Source organism: Panthera tigris, chromosome F3 (genome assembly GCF_018350195.1).
Source record: "Panthera tigris isolate Pti1 chromosome F3, P.tigris_Pti1_mat1.1, whole genome shotgun sequence".
Classification (NCBI taxonomy): domain Eukaryota; kingdom Metazoa; phylum Chordata; class Mammalia; order Carnivora; family Felidae; genus Panthera; species Panthera tigris.
Genome location: NC_056678.1, coordinates 63,087,948 through 63,108,207, shown reverse-complemented (window position 1 = coordinate 63,108,207; position 20,260 = coordinate 63,087,948). Strand labels below are relative to the sequence as shown.

The 20,260-nt window shown below is 48.8% G+C and overlaps 1 protein-coding gene across 3 annotated transcripts in view; it reads left to right on the top strand.

The window, feature by feature from the left end:
- The window catches only part of LOC102967731 (carboxyl-terminal PDZ ligand of neuronal nitric oxide synthase protein), a 284,060-nt gene that overhangs the window by 209,348 nt on the left and 54,452 nt on the right, over positions 1–20,260 (top strand). For 2 of the 3 annotated variants that reach the window (XM_042977052.1, XM_042977054.1), the window contains exon 4: positions 1,052–1,125. In XM_042977052.1, the coding sequence (XP_042832986.1) occupies positions 1,052–1,125 (74 nt within the window). The remainder of the gene's footprint in view (positions 1–1,051; positions 1,126–20,260) is intronic. The other variant, XM_042977053.1, reaches the window with a different exon arrangement.

Below are 20,260 nucleotides of genomic sequence, written 5' to 3'. Positions count from 1 at the left end.
CTCTGCTTGATCCCCATCGACGGAGAGAGGAGTGTGCGACTCCCAGGTTGTCCTGGGCAGCACCGCCCCTGCGGCAGAGGCCAGTGAAGGTGCAGCAGGAGCCCCTGTCCCTGCACCTGGGGACCTGGGAGGTGGGGGTGCTCCTCCCCTCATCAAGCATCTGGGGCCTCTGGAACCGCCCCTGAGTCCTCTGCCCTAGCCCTCGCCCCCATCCTGTCCTCGTCCCCAGCTGCTCAGGGGTGTCCTTTGTGTTCGCCGTGAGTTAGGTTCCCAGCCAGCACGACTGTCCTCTTGGGTGACTACAAATACGCTAGTTAACTCTCCAGGCCTGTATCCAGCTTTGCCCCCTTTGAGGAGGGGAGGGTGAGAATTACACTTCCTTTGCTTTTGACAGCACCGTTCACAGCTCTGCCCCCTTCTCCCTTTTTAAAAAAATATTTATTTTGAGAGAGTGAGTGAGCAGGGGAGGGAGGGAGGGAGAGAGGGAGAGGGAGAGGGAGAGGGAGAGGGAGAGGGAGAGGGAGAGAGAGAGAGAGAGAGAGAGAGAGAGAGAGAGAGAGAGAGAAAATCCTAAGCAGGCTCCACACTGCCAGTGCAGAGCCAGACGCAGGGCTCAAAGTCACGTCCCATGAGATTATGAGCTGAGCCAAAACCAAGAGTCAGACGCTTAACCGTCTGAGCCCCCGGGTGCCCCTCCTTCTCCCTTTTGTTCCTCCTGCTTCTCCCACTCCTCTGGAGTGATAGGTCGTCTCTTTTTTCCCCTTGGCGATTTCTCCATGAACTTTTGATTTAGAGTCTGCTTGTGGCCCCCTGGGGTGGCCTTGGCTCCCACCTGCCTCCTGTGCCCCGGAGAGGCAGTCTCCTTAAAGTGTTAGAAGGAAACCGCTCAGACCAGACACGATGTTTTCCATTTGGCCTCTGGAGCCCTGGGCGCCAGGCCTCTTAGAAGAAGTCAGGCCAGGAGCAAGTGCATGCGTTTGCATAGGCATCGGTAGCTCAATGTCTGCCCTGGTTCTGTGGCGGAGGACAAGCCTAACTTATTCATTTACAGCTTCTTTTATTGCAGAAAAAGGAGTGGACGTGGGATGAAAGCAAGATGCTGGTGATGCAGGACCCCATCTACAGGTAAGAGCCCCATCCCTCCCTGTTGTCCCTTGGAGCCGTCAGGCTGGTGGGTCCAGACAAGTCCAAATAAATTTCTGCTGCATGTCTCTTCTGAGACCTGTGGTTTCTAGACACGTAAGTACGAGAAGCAGATCGACCTCGTCTTGAAGACTGATTGGAAAATTCTTCTCGGGCTCAATTGCGCCGTCTGGAAACGGTGAAGGATTTTTGCCTGGTGTTTAGGCCAAATCTTTTGGTTGTAGTTTGAGACTTTTCTGTCTTGTGCTAGTTTTATCTTAACTGAAACTTCATGATTGCATATCTGTTCCACCTCTCTGCCCCTTCAGAAACTGAGTGCAGATAAAGGGTTGGTGATCTTTTGGAAAAGCAGAAAGTCCCACGTATAATCCCTAGAAATGGCTTTCACAGTGAGACTGGTAGGATTCCTCTAGAGATCAGATGTGTGCTCGCTGGGCAGGGGAATACCTGATGGTCACAACACAGAGCGCCAGGGCCTGCTTTAGACCCTCGGTGGGACCTTGATTCACCGTGTGACTCTTGTGCCCCAGGCTTCGCTGACCGAGCCCCATCCACCCCACCCCTACCTCCTCCTTGTTTTCTTCACTGACAGAATGGGTATGAGCGCTTCCTTTGGGATCTGGGGGAACCTAGATTTCGGTGTTTCATCTCCCCTCAAATGACTTGCTTCGGATGACAAAATGGATAAAGGTTGGGACTCAACCGACAAGTTGGCAACATGGTGGCCCTGCCTTCCAGTCAAAGAGCGGATGCCTATGAAGTGAAATTTCCATTCGTTCAAACAAATGCACAAGTGTGAAAACTCTCGTGTCAGGTCCTGTGCTGGGTGATTGAGTGGATGATTCAAGTGAGTAAGTCACGGTCCCTTGTTCTCGGGGAGCGTTGGTCTGAAAGGAAATGGGGTCCCGAACCAGTCACTACAGCACAAGACCAGGCGTCTGACAACACCAATTTCTTTCTCCAGGTTCCTGTTGTACTTTTAAACGTTTGTGGACACGTTACAGCGTGTTATTGTCCAAGTCTTTTGCCAGTAAACTACGAGGCTTTTGCCGGTAAAGAACTACGCCCAGCTCACATTTGTGTTTCCAGCACCAGGCCTCTGTGTATCTGGCCTAGATGCGTCATTTAATAAATGTGCGATGGGCGGTTGAAGAAATGCACTGAGCTGATATCTGAAAATTAACTTAAGTGTTGGAGTGACTCACAGAGGGGAGTAATCACTTTCTACTTGAGCGATAAGGAAAGAAACAGATTGCGTCAGGACTGGGCTCGAAGGGTGTGAATGGATGAACCCCTCCCTGCCATTTGCATTTTGTAAAAGGAAGAATTTCTTGGGTTCCCCACCCCCCGCAGTGGCACATACACATACAAAGGCACCTCATCGTGGACGCGCCTCATGGACTCGAATCTTGCCTTCGCTTGGTTGAAAGGACTTTGCCCAAAGTTTTAACGACCTTGCCCAAACAAGCTGTCAATTTTATTTATTTTTTATAACAGCTTTATTTTGAGCTTTAAATTGAGCATACTTAAATGTGATTAATTTGGTAAGTTTTGACCTACGTGTACACTTCTAAAACCTAAAACCATCACCTTGGTCAAGATGAGGGGTATATGTTGCCCCCAAAAGTTTCCTTGTGTGCCCACGTATAATCTTCCCACCCCTCCCCGCCCCACCTCCCTCCCTCCTGCCCCCTACATCCCCAGGCAACTACCGATCTCCCTTCTGTTGTTCTAGATGAGTTTGTTTTCTTTCTCAAATTTTGTGCAGAGTCCTACAGTGTATCCTTTTGGGAGGGCTGGCTTCTTTCCTTAAGGAATCATTCCTTGTCATTGTATGTATCAGTAGCGTATCCCTTTTTAGTACCAAATGGGATTCCACTATACGAGTATAACTCAGTGTACTTAGCCATTCACCTGTTGGTGGTTTCCAGTTCGGGGCTATTACAATGAAATTGTATTTGTATGGACATACAGTTTCGTGTTTCTTGGGAGAATACACCAAGAGTCGAATGACTAATTATACAGTAGGGGTGTGTATTTATTTTTATTTATGTATTTTTAATGAAACAGTTCTGCTAGTGGAGTTTGAGACTTCCACTTCCTGCACATCTTTGCCAACATGTGATATTGTCAGTTTTTTTCTTAAAGTTCAGCCCTTCAAGTAGGTATGTATTAGTATCTCACTGTGGTTTTCATTTGCGTTTCCTAATGACTAATGATGTTGAACATCTTCTCATCTTCTGTGCCCTTGGTGTATCTTTTGTTAAGCATCTGTTCAAATCGTTAGCCCCTTTTTGATTGTGGTGTTTTGTTTTCTTACTGAATTTTGAGAGTTTTTGGTAAATTTTGAATGCATATCCTTTATCAGGTATCTGGTTTGCAAATATTTTTTTTCCAAGTCTGGTTTGTCTTTTCTCTTAACAATGTCTTTTGAAGAGCAGACGTTTGCTTTTGCTGAAGTCCAAATTATCAATTTTTTTAATGCACGGATTGCGTTTTTGGTGTCGTAGCTAAGAAACCTTTGACTGACTCAAGATCACAAAGACTTTCTTCTAAGCGTTACATTTAGGTGGTGATCTACTTTGATTCATTTGTTAATATAATGTGAGGGATATATCAAAGATTTTGTTTTTCCTCCTGTACGCGGATGCCCACTTCCAACCTCATTTGTTGGAAAGACTGTTCTTAGCTGAAGTACCATTGTTGAATATCCATTACCCCTCTCTGTGTAATTTATTTCAGAACTCTTTCTTCTGTTCCATCCATCCAGGTATCTGTCATGATGCCAGAACCACAGTGTCTTGTAGCTTAATAAAAATTCCTGGGAGAGGGGGCGCCTGGGTGGCTGAGTTGGGTGGGCATCCAGCTCTTGATTTCAGCTCAGGTCATGATCTTATGGTTCATGAGTTTGAACCCTGCATCGGGCTCTGTACTGACAGCATAGAGCCTACTTGGGATTCTCTCTCTCTCTCTCTCTCTCTCTCAAAGAATTAATAGGCTTAAAATAATTTTTTGAAATCGGGTAGTTTATCTTCTAACTATTCTTTTTTTTTTTAATTTTTTTTTAACGTTTATTTATTTTTGAGACAGAGAGAGACAGAGCATGAACAGGGGAGGGGCAGAGAGAGAGGGAGACACAGAATCTGAAACAGGCTCCAGGCTCTGAGTGGTCAGCACAGAGCCCGACGCGGGGCTTGAACTCACAGACCGTGAGATCGTGACCTGAGCCGAAGTCGGACGCTCAACCAACTGAGCCACCCAGGCGCCCCTATTCTTCTTTATATAAAGATTACTTTCAATTAGTATGGTGCATCTTTTTTTCATTCATTCACTTTTAAGAAGAAATATGCTTTTTTGTGCCTCTTGAATTTGGAGTTGTGAGTTCAAGCCCCATGTTGGGTATAGAGATTACTTAAAAATGAAATCTTTAAAAAAAAAAAAAAAAAAATATATATATATATATATATATATATATATATATATATATATATGCTTTTTGGTGGGAGGGTAAAAAACAGCAAAGAAATCTTAAATCTTACAGTGAATTTTAAACAATATTTTTTGGCGGTGCGCCTGGGTGGTGCAGTTGGTTCAGTGACCAACTCTTGGTTTTGGCTCAGATCATGACCTTGCAGCTTTGTGGGTGCTTGGGATTTTTTCTCTATCTCTTTCTCTCTCTGCCCCTCCCCCATCCACACTGTCTCTCTCTCTCTCTCTCAAAATAAATAAATAAACTTAATAATTTGAAAAATTTTTAAAAATCTTCTAATTTTATTTATTTAATTTACATCCAAGTTAGTTAGCGTATAGTGCTATAATGATTTCAGGAGTAGGTTCCAGCGATTCATCCCCTGTGTATAACACCCAGTGCTCATCCCAACAAGTGTAAAAATTTTTTTTAAATTTTAAGGTAGGGTCCATGCCCAACATAGGGCTTGAAGTCACAGTCCTCAGATCTGTTGGGCAACGCCTCCCCCCGCCATAAAGAAACCCCCTACAGCAGACTTTCTGGTTGTAGGTCTCTCATGGATCGCTTCCTAACCTATCAGAACTCAGCAGCCCACATGTATGAACAAAGGCATGAAGTTTCCCCAGTGTTGTCCCGGGCTTCTAGATACTTCTTTCCCACTTATGTATTAAATTGGGTGTTTTTGGCCCCTGTACTTGTAAATTTGTATGTCTCTGTGTTATGGGTAGATGAAAGAGGACTTTATTCTAAACTGTGTGCCCCATTTCATCATCACTGAGGACATTTATCATCATGATAATATGGGGACATTTACAAATGCACTTTCTTTGCATACTGTTTCTTCCCCTCAGGAACCCCTCTGGTTTGATTGACTGGCATTGCCAAAGAATGCATAATTGCTTTTGGCTTTTATGTGTCTTTATTTTTTTTTTAATGTTGATTTATTTTTGAGAGAGAGAGACCGAGCATGAGTGGGGGAGGGGCAGAGAGAGAGGGAGACACAGAATCCGAAGCAGGCTCCAGGCTCTGAGCGGTCAGCACAGAGCCGGATATGGGGCTTGAACTCACGAACCGCGCGAGATCATGACCTGAGCCGAAGTCGGACGCTTGCCCACTGAGCCACCCAGGCGCCCCTGCAGAAACACTGGGTCACTGCAGCATTTGCTTGCGGAAAACCCCTTTGTGGTACAACACATTCTTCCCAGCCAAAAGAAATGCCTTTACCACATCGGTAACGGAGTCCTCTTTTATTGACTCAGATTTTAAATTTAATTTTTTTTTTGCATCTCTCACATAGAATAATAGAAGCATGGGTTTTTTTTTTATTGTGATGAAATACATAGAACATAAATTTTGCCATTTTAACAATTTTCAGTGTACAGATTAGTGGCATCGATTACACTTAGAGTGTTGTGCAGCCGTCCCCACCTTCCAGACCCTTTCCATCGTTCCAAATAGGAGCTTTGTCCCCATCAGCAGGGACCCCTTATTCCCCCTCGCCAAGCCCCAGGCGACCTCTAAATTCATGGAATTTTACGAGGTTAAAAGCGCTGTGGTGGACTTGTAGTCCAGCTCCCCCCGCTTGCGGGAGACCTCCGTCCTCTGTGCTGATTTGCTGTGACCGTGCTTTTCACTATGTTTATGTAAGTTTTGTCCCCTTGATCCTAGCTCTCTTCTCTGGAGCCACAAATACATAGACCTCATTTCCCTAACGTTCCCGAAGCCTTTCTTCATTGTACTTTTCTTTTCTAGACTTCCTGATTTCAGAACACATTATTTCCTCTTAAGATACGTTAGAATATTTTTAATGTTTATTTTTTGAGAGTGGGAGACTGTGAGCGGGAGAGGGGCAGAGAGAAAGGGAGACAGAGAATCCAGAGCGAGCTCCATCCAGACTGTCAGCACAGAGCTCAGTGTGGGGCTCGAACTCGTGAACTGTGAGACCATGACCTGAGCTGAAATCAGGAGTTGGATGCTTAACCGACTGGGCCAGCCAGGCGCCCCAAAATATGTTAGAATTTAATACCGAATCCCAGATGTTGTCTTACCAGTGTAAAATACAGAGAACAGTTTTACTCTCGTGATACGGACTTTTGCATTCATTTTTAAAGAATGACATCATACTATATTTTTCTTGTTTAACATACTGTTAGGACCTGGGTCATGATGGATTTATTGTCCAGAATCCTTAGGATTATGTCATGGCCTTTAATCCAGATTTTTTACTCATTCTTTATTCCTACAGTTTTCTCTGTTTTATTTTTCAACCTAAATACAAGAAGTTACATAGATTGTTGCCATATTAGATATAATTCTTTTGAACCCATTATTCAGAGTGTTTGATTTGTGTGTGTGTATGTGAATCAGGATTTATCCAGTAGGGAAGCAGGCAACTATGAGTGTTTGGGCCCAAGGAAGTTGTTACCGGATTTGGACCTACACCATTGCAGCAGGACCCAAGGAGTAAAAAGTCCACACAAGACCTGAAAGGAGCCATGAGCCAGCCCCGCTGTGGCTTATAAGTCAGAGTTCACAGGATGCCAGGCGGGTCCACGTGCGAGAGCGGCATTGCAGAGGGGACAGGTGCAGACCGCTGCGGAAGGCTGTTGACTCTTCCTGGCTGCCGCCTTTTAGTTAGCCGAGATGCTTCTGTTCAGGGTCCTTGATGTTCAGGGGGGCTGGCAGTTACGAAGGAGGACATTTATGAAGGAGAGCCGGCTATGGAGCACAGAAGAGTGAGGCCACCCTCGGTTCGCCGATACCTCAATGTCCGTTTCTTCCCACCGTAGCCGGGGATGATGCTTCAGAGCGTAGCTGTCCCTGCTTTATTTCCTCCGCCCAAACGCCACACAGGTTTCTCTCATGAGCCATCCTGCACAGCAGCTCTATAGTGTGAGGAGTGCCAAGTTCTGGTTTAGCAGAGCTGACCCACGGTAAAACCATCACACCAGATGGTAACAGGTGAACTGTCCCTCTGAGCTTTCAGTTAAGTGTAACCTGAATAAGAACATTTTCATACTGTATCAGTGATACGGTAAGGCTGTCGAATAGAACAGGATTAGGCCTGAAAAATGAAGGCTTCATGTCTTATTTTTCCTTGTTTCAGGTTTCACATCCCATATTTCACCCTTTCTGGTTTAATGGCATGCTTTTTTTCTTTTTTAAGTTAAAAAATAGCTCTGGAGTAGTGGTACCATTACAGAAGTCACTGTGCTTTTGAAATTTCTCAGTCTTATTAGGAACCGAAGGAATTACCCGTCCCCTGGAGGTTTCTGATCCCGGGGGCCAGACATACAAACAAAAATCCTTCTTTTTAACCAAAGGAAGGAAATTAATTGACCTGAAGTCTTTAGGAGCCAGACTGGGAGAAGGTCTCCAGTTTTGAGTATAAATGACCAAACCAAGTAGGGTCCCCCTAGGGTGTCCAGCCAGTTCTCAGAAATGTCATTAATTAACATGCCAGCAGTTGGTGAGAGGAGACATTAGAGGAGGTACGTTCCAGTTTGGGGCCCTCCACTTTGAGTTGTGCTGTGATTTGGAACAAGTCAGAGATAAATTATTCAGGGCTAGCTGGGGAAGGGAGGAAAGGATGCCTGGAGAGCTCCAATATGTATTGTTGATTGTGCCAGGCACTGAGGAAAACAGTGGTTTATCAGTCTGGGTCCAATCGGAAGACAGAATTCACACAGTGATTTACACAGAAGAATTATAAAGAATCATTCAGCTGTAACAAAACAGCACCTTTAAATTGGAAAGAGCACTCTGAACAGTCCTCTAGAGCTGCAAGAGAACATACGAGGAAGGGACAAACTTGGTGGGGGGGCCTCCCCCAGGCTGGAGTTCATTTTCGTTTGTAGGAGGTGTGTCAGAGCCCTTGACAGCAGAGAAGCTTGCTGAGTGGCCGAGGCCAGAGCTGGTCCCCGGATGCTGGGAAAATAGAAAGCATCCCTTTTGGGGGCTGGGTCCAGAGCAGCAGCAGGTGCACAGAGGGAATTGGGGCATCCCTGTGAGTTGGAGGCCTGGAGCAGCCAGAGTCTTTTCTGGGAGGGCTGGGGGGAGGTGATCACCAGGGATGCCAGGTTACCGAGGGGCCGTGGCTGGGACAGAACATCACCCGATATCCTCGTACCCACGCTGTTGATTAACTCGGTAGCACCTGCCACCAACAAGACCAGCCCTTTCCTCCCACACATCCTTCACCTACACAGACAAACCCGCACGGCCTGCTTGCCGGAAAGGATGTGCTTGAAGGGATTCTGTCCATTATCCGAGTATTATTGAAAGAGCAAGAAATTGACCCTATCTGGTCGAGCAAGACCTCGTCCCTACCCTCAAAGGATCTACCGTCAGACGAGACCAGACCAAGGTTACGTCAATCCTAAAGGCAACCCCATGTATAGAACCAGTCATTCCCATTCTTAGGATGAAATGAAGCCTCAGGCGTCGTAGGTGACTCTCCCATGATCACGAACTAGTTAATCGTTGGAGGACTGTCCTCCCCGGGCTTCTGTCCTTAGGGTGGGTACACTGCTCTGTTCAGTGGCATCCCCCTTTTAAGTTAAACCCACACATTCGTTTGCCTTCATGTTTTTATCACTTCAGAGTTACCCATCAAAATGCAGAACGTTTTGCAGGACAGAAACCCCTGGATTTTAAGGTGAATGAACTGTTTTCTCTCCTGGGGATTGATAAACCTGTGACATTTGGGAGTGTCTTGGAAAATAAGGGACTGTGGTAGCATATTTCACTTAGTTAACAGCCAACAGTTGCAATGATCCAGCCAGACAGAATGAAGGCGACGTGAGTACCCTCAGATTCAGGAATCACATTAAATGACAAGCAAAGTAAAGAAGAAGAATTTGATTTTTTTAAATGTTTACTTATTTATTTTGAGAGTGCGTGTGAGCAGGAGAGGGAGGGAGGGAGGGAGGGAGGGAGAGAGAGAGAGAGAGAGAGAAAATAAATCCCAAGCAGGCTCCACACAGCCCAATGTCAGCACAGAGCCCGGCATGGAGCTCGAACCCACGAACTGTGAGATCATGACCTGAGCTAAAATCAAGAGTTGGACGTTTAACTGACTGAACCATCCAGGCACCCCGAAAGAGTTTGATTTTTTTAAAAGAGTTTGATTCTTAAACTCTAGACTGCTAGTAATGAAACCACAGAATGTGGAAGACACCGATTTTAAAACCATCCAGATCAGAAAAAAATACATTGCTTATAAAGGAACACAATTAGGCTGATAGCAAAACTGGAAGACAGAAGACAGTGGATTATCTTTAAGAATATGGGGGGTTGGGTTAAGTGCCAAAGCTTAGAAAGTATCCTCTCATACTTTGTTTTTATGAAAGTGGGGTAGAAAAAATCCTAGGCAGCATTTTTAAAGACTTGCAAATAAACGAGAGAGCATCCACCCTAAGAGAGAGTAAGGACAGAAGAAAGGCTGGCGTTCAGGAGGGTGGAATGCATAGTGACTCATAAAGGAGAAGTTTTATCAGAGGAGGGGACAGGGTCTGCCAGCCTCTTGCTAGGGAGAGAAGAAGGGAGAAGCACAGTGCCACAAATTGGAAATCAGCAGTGGAATCAAACAAATTGACATTTTTAAAAGGAGATAATAATACCCCTAGAAAGGCAGAAAGTCGAGGTCCCATGGGATTAAGATAACAGGTTTAAAAAATATGTTATTTTTTAATGGAATCAGATACTATCTTATAGGTAGAATCTACCTATAGGTAGAATCCCGTAATTAGGAGAAAAGATAGAATACGTAGTAGTTACTTGCACTGTTGTTTTGTGGATCCAGAAAAGCTGTCAGGATTCTTAGAGATGGCTCTCCAACATCCAGGCTGCCCCCCACAAAATCGGATCAAGACCTCCCAGATAGACAGTTCTACTCTCCAACCTCCCTCCCTTCGTAGCTCCACACGCCCAAGTCCCCACCTCAGACTGCTCCATTGCCACAGGAGTGGGACAGGGGGCCCGGGTACCGGGGGTCCTGGAAGGTCAGAGAAGAATGAGCAGATCTGGAGCTCAGACACCTGGGTGCCATTTGTGCTCTGTGCTGTACAAGGGACAGGGCGATTGCATCTTCCCATATATCTTTTTAATTTTTTAATGTTTATTATTCTTGAGAGAGAGACAAACACTGAATCGGGGAGGGGCAGTGAGAGAGGAAGACACAAAATCCGAAGCAGGCTTCAGGCTCTGAGCTGTCAGCACAGAGCCTGAGCCGGGGCTCGAACTCACGAACCGTGAGATCATGACCTGAGCCACCCAGGCGCCCCTGCATCTTCCCATATTTTTCTGAGATTGAGCCTCCTCCAGCCTTCCTGCATGGGAGGGCCTTGAGGGGCCCCTGCTGGACTGGAACCAGGGATCTGGAGGCAGCCTGACCTGTAGATCTCTCCCAGGCTCCTCCTGTCTTTTCTGGACCCCCCCGTGGAGGGATGGGAGTATCCATCACTGCAGCGAGTAATGTTTCATGTAGAGTTGATGTTTTTATTCCCTCTGGTGTCAGAACCTTTCATAGACTGTGCCTTTTCATACATATGCATGAGTAGGAATTGCCCTATTTTCCGCATGGAGAAACTTACGAAGTAAGAGGGGAAAGAGTATCCTTCGTGTTCTCTGGCTTCAGTTAGTTCCCCGGGGGTGCTCTGTGATCCCTCATTCACCCCGGCGTTAATTCCCCTCGGTGCCAAGTCCTTTTCACCTGCTTCTACCTGTGGGCTCTGTGCACCCTCCCTCTCCCTAGGTGACCCCCATCTTCCGTGAGCTTCCTCCGCATCCGCCTCCCCTTCCACACGTCGTGGGTCACTGCCTACCGTCCTCGCCCCTCTGTGCCCTGCCCTCCTGTGTTCCAGACCCGGCTTCTCCGGTCTCTTCCCCATGGGCCTGCCCTCCTCTAGCCTCTCCATCCCTCCCTGCCGGTCCTCTCAGCTCTCCCCTATCCTGAAATAAATAACCTCCCTCACCCCTGCTGCCCTGTGCGAGAGCACATCTGTCAGCCCTCGGCTCCCTCCCAAAGCCCGGTGCCCACCACCCTGCCATTCCTCGTGGTCTGACTTCGCACCCTCCCCCACCTATCGATTCTCCTCTCCTTTCCAGTTTTCTACCTGCCTTTCTGTGGCTTGCAGTCCTACATAGTTATATGCATTCTTTATCTGTTCCTGTCCTCTTTGTTTCCTTGAAAGCAGGTTCTGTGCTTCAATTCTCATACCTCTCCGTGGGCTTGGCAAAGTCCCTTGAGCTCGGGAAGTCTCGGTAAACACGCAGAAGCACCGTAAGTCCCCCCGGGGGACTCACTGGCCCGTCATTTATTGACACCTGGGGCTCTTTGTCACGTGCACATGTTGGTGCACACGTCCAAGACCTACCTTTTCCTCTGTCCTTCCTCCTCTCTCTTCTCCTCCTCTGGAGGCCACTGTGTGCCCCGTGTAGATGCAGAGACAGGTAAGGCATAGCCCGGCTCTGCATGGTCCCCAAGGTGACTCCTTTCTGTGACATTTTTCAGGAAGTGTTCAGAGGAATACGGCTGAGGCATAAGTTTTAAAATGGCCACGTAATATATGCTTGCCACTAAGAGTAGTGAAGACTTTTTTTTTTTAATTTTTTTAAATCTTTATTTATTTTTGAGAGGGTGAGAGAGACACAGAGTGAGAGCAAGGGAGGAACAGAGGGAGAGGGAGACACAGAATCCGAAGCAGGCTCCAGGCTCCCAGCTGTCGGCGCAGAGCCCGACGCAGGGCTCAAACCCACGAACCGTGAGATCGTGACCTGAGCCGAAGTCGGGCATTTCACCGACTGAGCCACCCAGGCGCCCCGTGAAGACGTCTTACAAAAGGAAGAGTCAAATATTCCTTCATATTCCCTCTAGGAACATTCCACATGCAAATGTGCACTCAGATGTTTTTCCAAAACCCAGTGTTGTCCTGTAAGTAGTTCTACGACGAACCTGTTTTTCTCTTGGTAATATATCAGGACCTTCCTTCCGCACCCATGTTTACAGTCCTTCCGTGAGGGCTTTGACTCGGGGTTCCAGGGTGGCCGTTGACAGTAGGGTTTTAGGGAAACACCCCACTCGCAGAGGGACTTGTGTCAGGGAGGTGGACATGGGAGACATTGCCCAGGAGTCAGGATAAAGGGCAGACTGGACAACAGAGCTGACAGCATTTGGAGGCACAGACGGGGGTCAGTCTGTCAGGCTTGGGTCATTCAGACTAGTGACAGTCTGAATAGAGAGTAAATGAAGGAGCACCCTCTTTTGGGGAGGTGCTGGGAGCGGCCCCTCCCATGACCTCGACTTGGCTCTCTGGTAATTCTACCTCTGCTCTTTCCGCTGGCTTTCTGCCTCTGGTGGATCCTCCTTGATTATTAAATTCACTCATGGCAAAAGAATGGAAACTTTTACCATGGTGACTCTAAATACGAAGGCAGGAACCATATATGTTTTGTGCACTGTACCCCTGGTGCCCGGAAGGGTCTTTGTACGTCGTAGCTGCTCCGTAAATGCCACGTGACAAAGCTAGGGCAGGCTCGATCCACTTGTTTGTACTAGAATGTTCATTTCGAAAAGGCCATTAAGCTTCCTTATTTTCTTGGTGGCCTCATCCTCTGCCCTTCTCCATGGCCTGAAGCACAAAGCTGGCAGATAGTGAGTAGATCTACTTACAGCAGAAAATTGAAGAGCCTCCAGAATGATCAAAGCTAAACCTTTGGATCAGTCTCTCTGTGCCAGACCTTAGCAGGCCTCTTTTACCCTTACGATGGAACATCCAATTAGGCCCACTTTAGAAGACTTCACATCATTAAACACTGTCTACCGGGAAGGGAATCACCCTGTGGAGGAAGAACCAGGGGAACCGAGAATCCAGGCCTGGTCCCAGTTCTCCTTCTAAGTGATTTCTTACTTTGAAATTCCATTCCTGTTTCATTTTGTCCTCCTTACATGCATAAAGGGAATCCATTTGGAATTTGCAAAGCTTTGAAGAGGCCCAGATGGGAGAGTGTATGCAAAGTAGAGCCAGCCATCTTGCCCTTGACCCCTTTCCCTGCTAACAGGTAGACACTGGCCCGGGCATCCGTAGGGTGCTGTTGACCTTTTATGTGACACAAATACTTTTGAGAGTCTGGTAAAACTGAATTCTCTCCCTGTAACAATTCATTCATGTACATGCTTGCAGAATTTTGAGTTTGGGACAATACATGGGCCTCATAGCCCTATGGTTTATTGGTTCCAAGGAGAGACCCTCTGGTATCAATAATCATTGTAAGTTATCTTTGAATATTTTGCTTCTCAAGCCAGGAAGGTTCATCATTGGCTGTCCTTCTGTAGGAGGAGGGAGAACAGTCTCTAGCTTGCTTAATAATTTAGTGTTTGAATGATTGATGGAGTTTACGTTATCAGCCCAAGAAGCATTTGCATCTTGTTAAAGGAATCATCGTCTTCAAAACAAACCAATCTCGTATCGATCTGTGGGTTTCAGATCACGTAAAGGGAGAGGATTTGCTTAGGAAGAACCTTTATGGTACGCTAGGTGTTTCTGGATTCACGCGGATGTGGGAAACCTGGCGTAGGGTCTGTGTTTGACACTGGGATGTAGGGCCATGTGATGGGCCAGGGGAAGGACCACTGTGTGGCCAACCTTAACCCCAAAGGCAAGCAAAGATTGCTTTCGGTCTGGAGCGATAGCCCTGGTCTGACCAGCCCTTACTATCACCAGATGGTCTCCAGGATCGTAGAAGGACGCTGTCCCAGCTCATCCCCCAGTGACTGCTTGGGCATTCCGCACTGCACACCAGTCTAGACTCTGTGTTGTCATGCCCTGTCCCTCGGTCCTGGCTGGGAAGCTTTCTGGGTTCCTTTTTGCATCTTGGCACAGTTAGGAAGAGGATGATGACCCACCACTAGGAAGACTATAGCCAGTTGTGAACTGGGCTGCTTTTCTGCTGGCACAGACCTCAGACTGTAGAGATGAGCATGACTGGGAGACCCAGAGGGTGAGGCGTAGAATTCAGGAACTAGGCTAAGTTGCCGGCAAGTCCCCACACCTTTATTAGGAGACCCTGAGAAGCAGCTGTGGAGGACTGACAGCCTTCCCCAGTGGCTGGTGGCAGTCACGGTCAAACCACGATTGAGCGAGTCTTCTGGGTTCAATAACGTTTCTGTCAAGTTCTCAAATAAGAATCCCGAGGTGTCTTTTAAATACCACATCCACCAGGAACTGTTTCCTGCTTTCAACCCCACCCCCACAGCGGGGATCTCATTTCCGTTTCTTCTTTGTACCCAAGGCTCTGTAGTCCTTAAGTTCAATCTTGTAGCTATTTATCTAATATTTCTTAGTGGGAGCCACATCTTACTCGTCTTTGTCTCCTTGACTGCCGTCTTGCACATAATTGTGCTCGATGCATATTTGTTAAATCGAATTGATTTCTTCTTAAGTCTTTGCACAATTCCCAAGAAGTGGGCACATTTATTCTGTAGACTTTTATCTAGGATTGATCGGATGGGTGGATGGACAGTCGAGTCAACCAGCCAACCTAACCTTTGTTGAGCGCCGAATGCTACCCGTCTGTGAAAGTGTTTGGAGACGGTGATAAAAAATGTTAACCTTGGGGTGCCTGGGTGGCTCAGTCGGTTGAGCGTCCGACTTCAGCTCAGGTCACGATCTCATGGTTCGTGAGTTCGAGCCCCGCATCAGGCTCTGGGCTGATGCCTCGGAGCCTGGAGCCTGCTTCCGATTCTGTGTCTCCCTCTCTCTCTGCCCCTCCCCCATTCATGCTCTGTCTCTCTCCGTCTCAAAAATAAATAAACATTAAAAAAAAAAATGTTAACCAGAGACCATCAAGAACATATGTTCTAATGGACGATAATACACAGCACACAGACGACTGTTAAAAAGGCAGCCGTGCAGTCAGGAGCCCTGAGAAGTGAGAGGTCACGTGACCTTGCTCAGCTCTGCTCAGGGAGCAAGCCAAACACGTCTTCCTACTGTGGGACTAACCCCGCGGCAAGGCCGCCTTCGAAAATCTACTGCGTCCTTCCTCCAGTTGGCCAAAGATGCCAGCCCTGTCCCCTGTTACTGCTGTACCGTTAGCTCTTTGCTTACGGGACCAATAATCTTTGTCCGTGCAATATCTTGGTCTCTGGCTTTACCTCTTGTCCAATTTGTTGCAGTTTTTACCCATAATTCGTAACTATCAGAGGGTGGATGAGAGAAATGAAACCATACTGAACGGCGAATGTGCTCATCCCGGTTTTAGCACCGGCCTCAATAAAAGCTTTTTGGGAAGGGAGGAGCAAGAGGGGCCTCAGGAGGTAACCCCTGATGGACGCCATCTGCACGTCAGCTTGTCGTCTTCCAATGGCACTTAATTCGTCATTAGGGGCTCCTGACTGCGGGAAGAGGTGGGGTATTGCTGGTGTATCGCCTTTCAGAGTCAGAGCGGCCGTCCAGGCGGTGGGCCAGTGGTCTGATCTGCTCTACCGATATTTACACCCAAACGCGGATTGAAATATCTAGGAGTGTATGGATGTGCACGTGTGGGTGCACATATAAATACAAACATCTATCATGGTAAGAATTTTTTTTTTTAATGTTTATTTTTGAGAGAGAGAGAGAGACAAAGCGTGACGTAGAGAGAGGGAGACACAGAATCCAAAGCAGGCTCCAGGCTCCGAGCTGTCAGCACAGAGCCCGACGCGGGGCTTGAACTCATGAGCCGTGAGACCACGACCTGAGCCGAAGTCGAAGTCAGATGCTTAACCGACTGAGCCACCCAGGCGCCCCTGTTTGTTGTTGTTGTTGTGTTATTTTGTTTGCTTGTTTTTAATATCAAAAAAGCTAAACCCAAATCCTTCCCAATTGCCTTTGTTCGCTGATGGGAAGGACAAAGCCCTAAGGAAACAATTAAGCTTGTCAGGCGCTTCAGCTGACAAAGAAGAATCTGACAAGCTAAATGCGAGAGAGAAACTGCAAGTGTTCCTAAACCAGGTCCCGGGAGAGCCTCCGGTGTCCCCGGCCAGGCCTCCCACCCTCGCCGCCCCGTGAATTTCCGGGAGCCCCGTCCCTCGGGCCGTCCGCCCCAGGATGAATGTGTGCACGTCCCCGCTCTAAGAAGACGCAGCCGATTCTTTCTGGCCTCGTCTGGATCCACGTCACATCTCCGAGAGACGTCCTCACCCTGCAGAAAGAGAGGGAATTAACAGGTAAAATGCAGGCGGGAGCAGTTAAGTCAGCCTTTGCTCTAACCAGGACACTTGACTTAAAAAAACCGTACTGAGCCTCTGTCTCAGTCAGACGACTCCTACGCGCACGTCAGGACGGCCTTTCCTCTGCCGAGCGGGGGGCGTAGCCACCCTACGACAGGAGGGGGCGACAAGCCGGGGCGGGACCGGCCCACCTCTGGCAGCCTCAGAGTCCCGGCGCACTTGACTCTTCCCCCACTGGCTCTGCACCTGGACCCTGTCTCCTGCCGTCTGGCCTGGATCTCCAGACCTCATTCTCCCTGTATTTCCCCCTGGAGCTTGAGGCTATTTCTGTTTTGTTTCTTACTTTTTAGCCTTTATAAATAGGCTCAGGTTTCGCCATCTGAAAAGAAAAGCTACTCCCAAAGCCTCCCTTCTTATCTTGTTCTTTCACTGCCAGACTCTTGGGCATGATTGCGCTTTTCCGCACGTATTTCCAAAACCCCACTCGTTTTTCAGCTCCTTATATTTGGGCTTCTGTGCCCCGCACCAAGATCGCCCCTGCTGCGGTCACCAGGCACGTCTCCATTGCTAATCCGTGGCCCACTCTGCGTCCTCGTCCCCTTTGGTCCCTCCAGAGCACCGAATGCCGTGGACCTTTCCTCCTTCCGGAGACTCTCTCCTCCCGCGCATCCATGATGGATTCCTGTGTTCCTCTTATTTCCTGGTCTTTTCCTGTTTTTTGGTTTTTTGTTTTTGTTTTTTGTTTTTTGTTTTTTGCTGACTCCCCCTCTTCTGCCTTTAGTTTCAATCAATACTGTTAACAGGATTCTCAGTGAACCCCGTCCTTTCCTTCTCTACTTGCTCCGGGGGAATCTCCTATTTCCCACGGCTACTGCCACCCTCTGTGTCCTGGTGGCTTCTAAGTCTGTGCCTCTCCCCTGATCCCTTGTTCCCATTTGTCTCCTAGGCAGGGCCATCTGAGTGCTCTGGTGGCCCCTCAGGGTTGTTAACATGTGTGGAACCACACCCTTCTTTCCCTGTGCCCTCAGCTGCTCCTGCGTCCTTCGACCTCCTTTGTGTTTAGTCCACCCCCCCCCCACCCCCCCCCCCCCCCCCCCCCACCCCCCCCCCCGTCAGCCAAGTCGTACAACTCAGGATCTTCTCCCTCCCCCTCCTTATCCCCGCATCCAGAGAAATGGCTCTGGAATCCACATCCTGCTACCCATCATCACTGTTGCTGCCTTACATAGACCTTCAGCTTTTCTTGCCTGGACTCAGAGCCAACCAGCCTGGTTGCACAGGACGTGCACTGCATAAGTCCAGGCTGTGTTGATCACCGTGCCCTATGGTTGGCACCTGACTCACCCGGTCTAATTCTCGTGACTGTTTGTATGTTTGTGGATGCGAAAAATAAACTCGATGGTTAGGAGACTCCCCCAGTGTCTCACAATGGGAAGCAGCGAAGCAGACATTCGAGTCCACTTCCTTTGACTGGCAAGGCCCCAGTCCAAGTTCTTCCTCTTCCCCCAGACCTTCCATATTGCAGTGGCCTCTTTTTGGCCTCCCTTTTTCTCCTGTCCTCCTGCAGACTCCATCCCTCCACCACCATGACTACCAACTACGTCATTCCCGTCGTGCCACGAGCACACAAGGTGACAACTGGGCTCTGCGCAGCAGGTCCTGACCTCCCTCTGCTCCCGTCTCCTGCTGGTCCCTCGCATGTCCCCTGTTCCTGGTGCCAAAGCAGACCGTGCTATGTCAGTACTCCGTGCCTTTCTATGTGCAGATTGCCTTGCAGGGGATGTGGTCCCTTCCTCTGTGTCTGATGGGTGGTTTTCCTTTGCTCCTCCAGACCCGCCGCCGGGCCAGGTGCCCACAGAGGCTGGCCTGTGTGGAACATCAGTGGGCTGCCCTCTCCCCACCTCCATTCACAAGAGCTCCTGCCGGGTGGCACACAGTTCTCTCTCTGGGTCCTGGCAGCCGCCCACTGCCCTGCTCCTCAGGCCTTGGGGCGCCGAGAGCTCCTCGGGCCCCGTGCTGCCCTCAGGTTTCCCTGCACGGTGTCCTTGCCTTTGTAAATGGTCCCTCCCTAAGCTCACCTTGGATGGCTCCAGTGATCTGTTTCCTGCCAGGACCCAGGCTGCATCCCCGCCACCTTGCACATACTCAAGGCGCTGCTCGGACGGCAGACTCCCCCCCCCACCCCCCCGTGCACCCTTACCGGGAGCAGGCGGGCTCCGTGTCGCACACGTGCCCGGTGCCCTGCTCCACGCCCTGTGCTCGCCCCACTGTCCAGCAAGCACCCCGAGCTCCTCAAGGACAGGCTCTGGACCGGGCTCCGTTCTGCCTCCTGAGACAATGCGGTGTGGGGCCGGGGTTGGAGTGGGTAGAGTAAGACATGTGTTTCTTAGGATGATAAATTAGGCCAAACCACCTCCAAAGCCCTCTAACCCCTCAAGAGCTGCTCTTGGGTAGTGGGAAGACAGACAAGGGCAGGAGAGAGCTTCTGGCCTGCAGCAGGAAGAAAAGAATTCTCAAGCCAGGACCCTTCTTTCTTTACAACCTTCTCACATCCCCCTACCCTCGTACCTGGCTTCCTCCAGCCTCCCAACCCACCGCTTCCCCAAACTTCCAAAGTGAACATAGAAGTTGGGGCTCAGTCACTTAAGCGTCCGACTTCAACTCAGGTCATGATCTCACAGTTCTTGGGTTGGAGCCCTGCATCAGGCTCTGTGCAGACAGCTCGGAGTCTGGAGCCTGCTTCGGATTCTGTCTCCCTCTCTCTCTGCCCTCCCCCTGCTGGTGCTCTGTCTCTTTATCTCTCAAAAATAAACACTAAAAAAATAAAAGTGAAAAGAAAAGAACGTTAAAAAGGGATTGGAAATTGAAATGGGATCAAGACTGTGTCAGTCCCCCGCCCCGTCCCGCCAGATCTGTCTGTGGCCTGAAAGTAAAGATATGTGGTCCCTTGCAGTTAAAAAAAAAAAAAAAAAAAAGACACTGAGTCGTGATTGAGAGGGAGCTGTCCTAGGATAAATCGTCCCGGGGTGTGTGTGAGAGGTGGGTTGCTGCCCCCGCCCCCAGCAGCAGCTTCCCTTGTCCTGAGAGGAAGTGCCGTCAGGTCTGCTCTGATGGAGAAGCAGGTGGGCAGGTGGGAGCAGTCGGGGAAAGAAAAGTACCTGGTCGTGCCAGCCAGGCGCTGTGAGCCCCGGGAAGGGCGGTGGGTGCCCTCTCCTCGTTTCCCGTTGGGCACACGCAGTTCCCATGTGCTGAGCCAGAGGCCTGGGGATGCGGAACTAGAGGGACAGAGGGCGTTAGGGGACGAATCCCAGGAAGTTCCAGATGGGTGATTTGAGGACTGCCTTTGGAGAAACTAGGGTGAGCTTCTGACATTTATAGTATCTGAATTCCTGGGTTGGTCTATTTGAAGAAACTTGGGTGGAAGGTGGGCAGTCGGG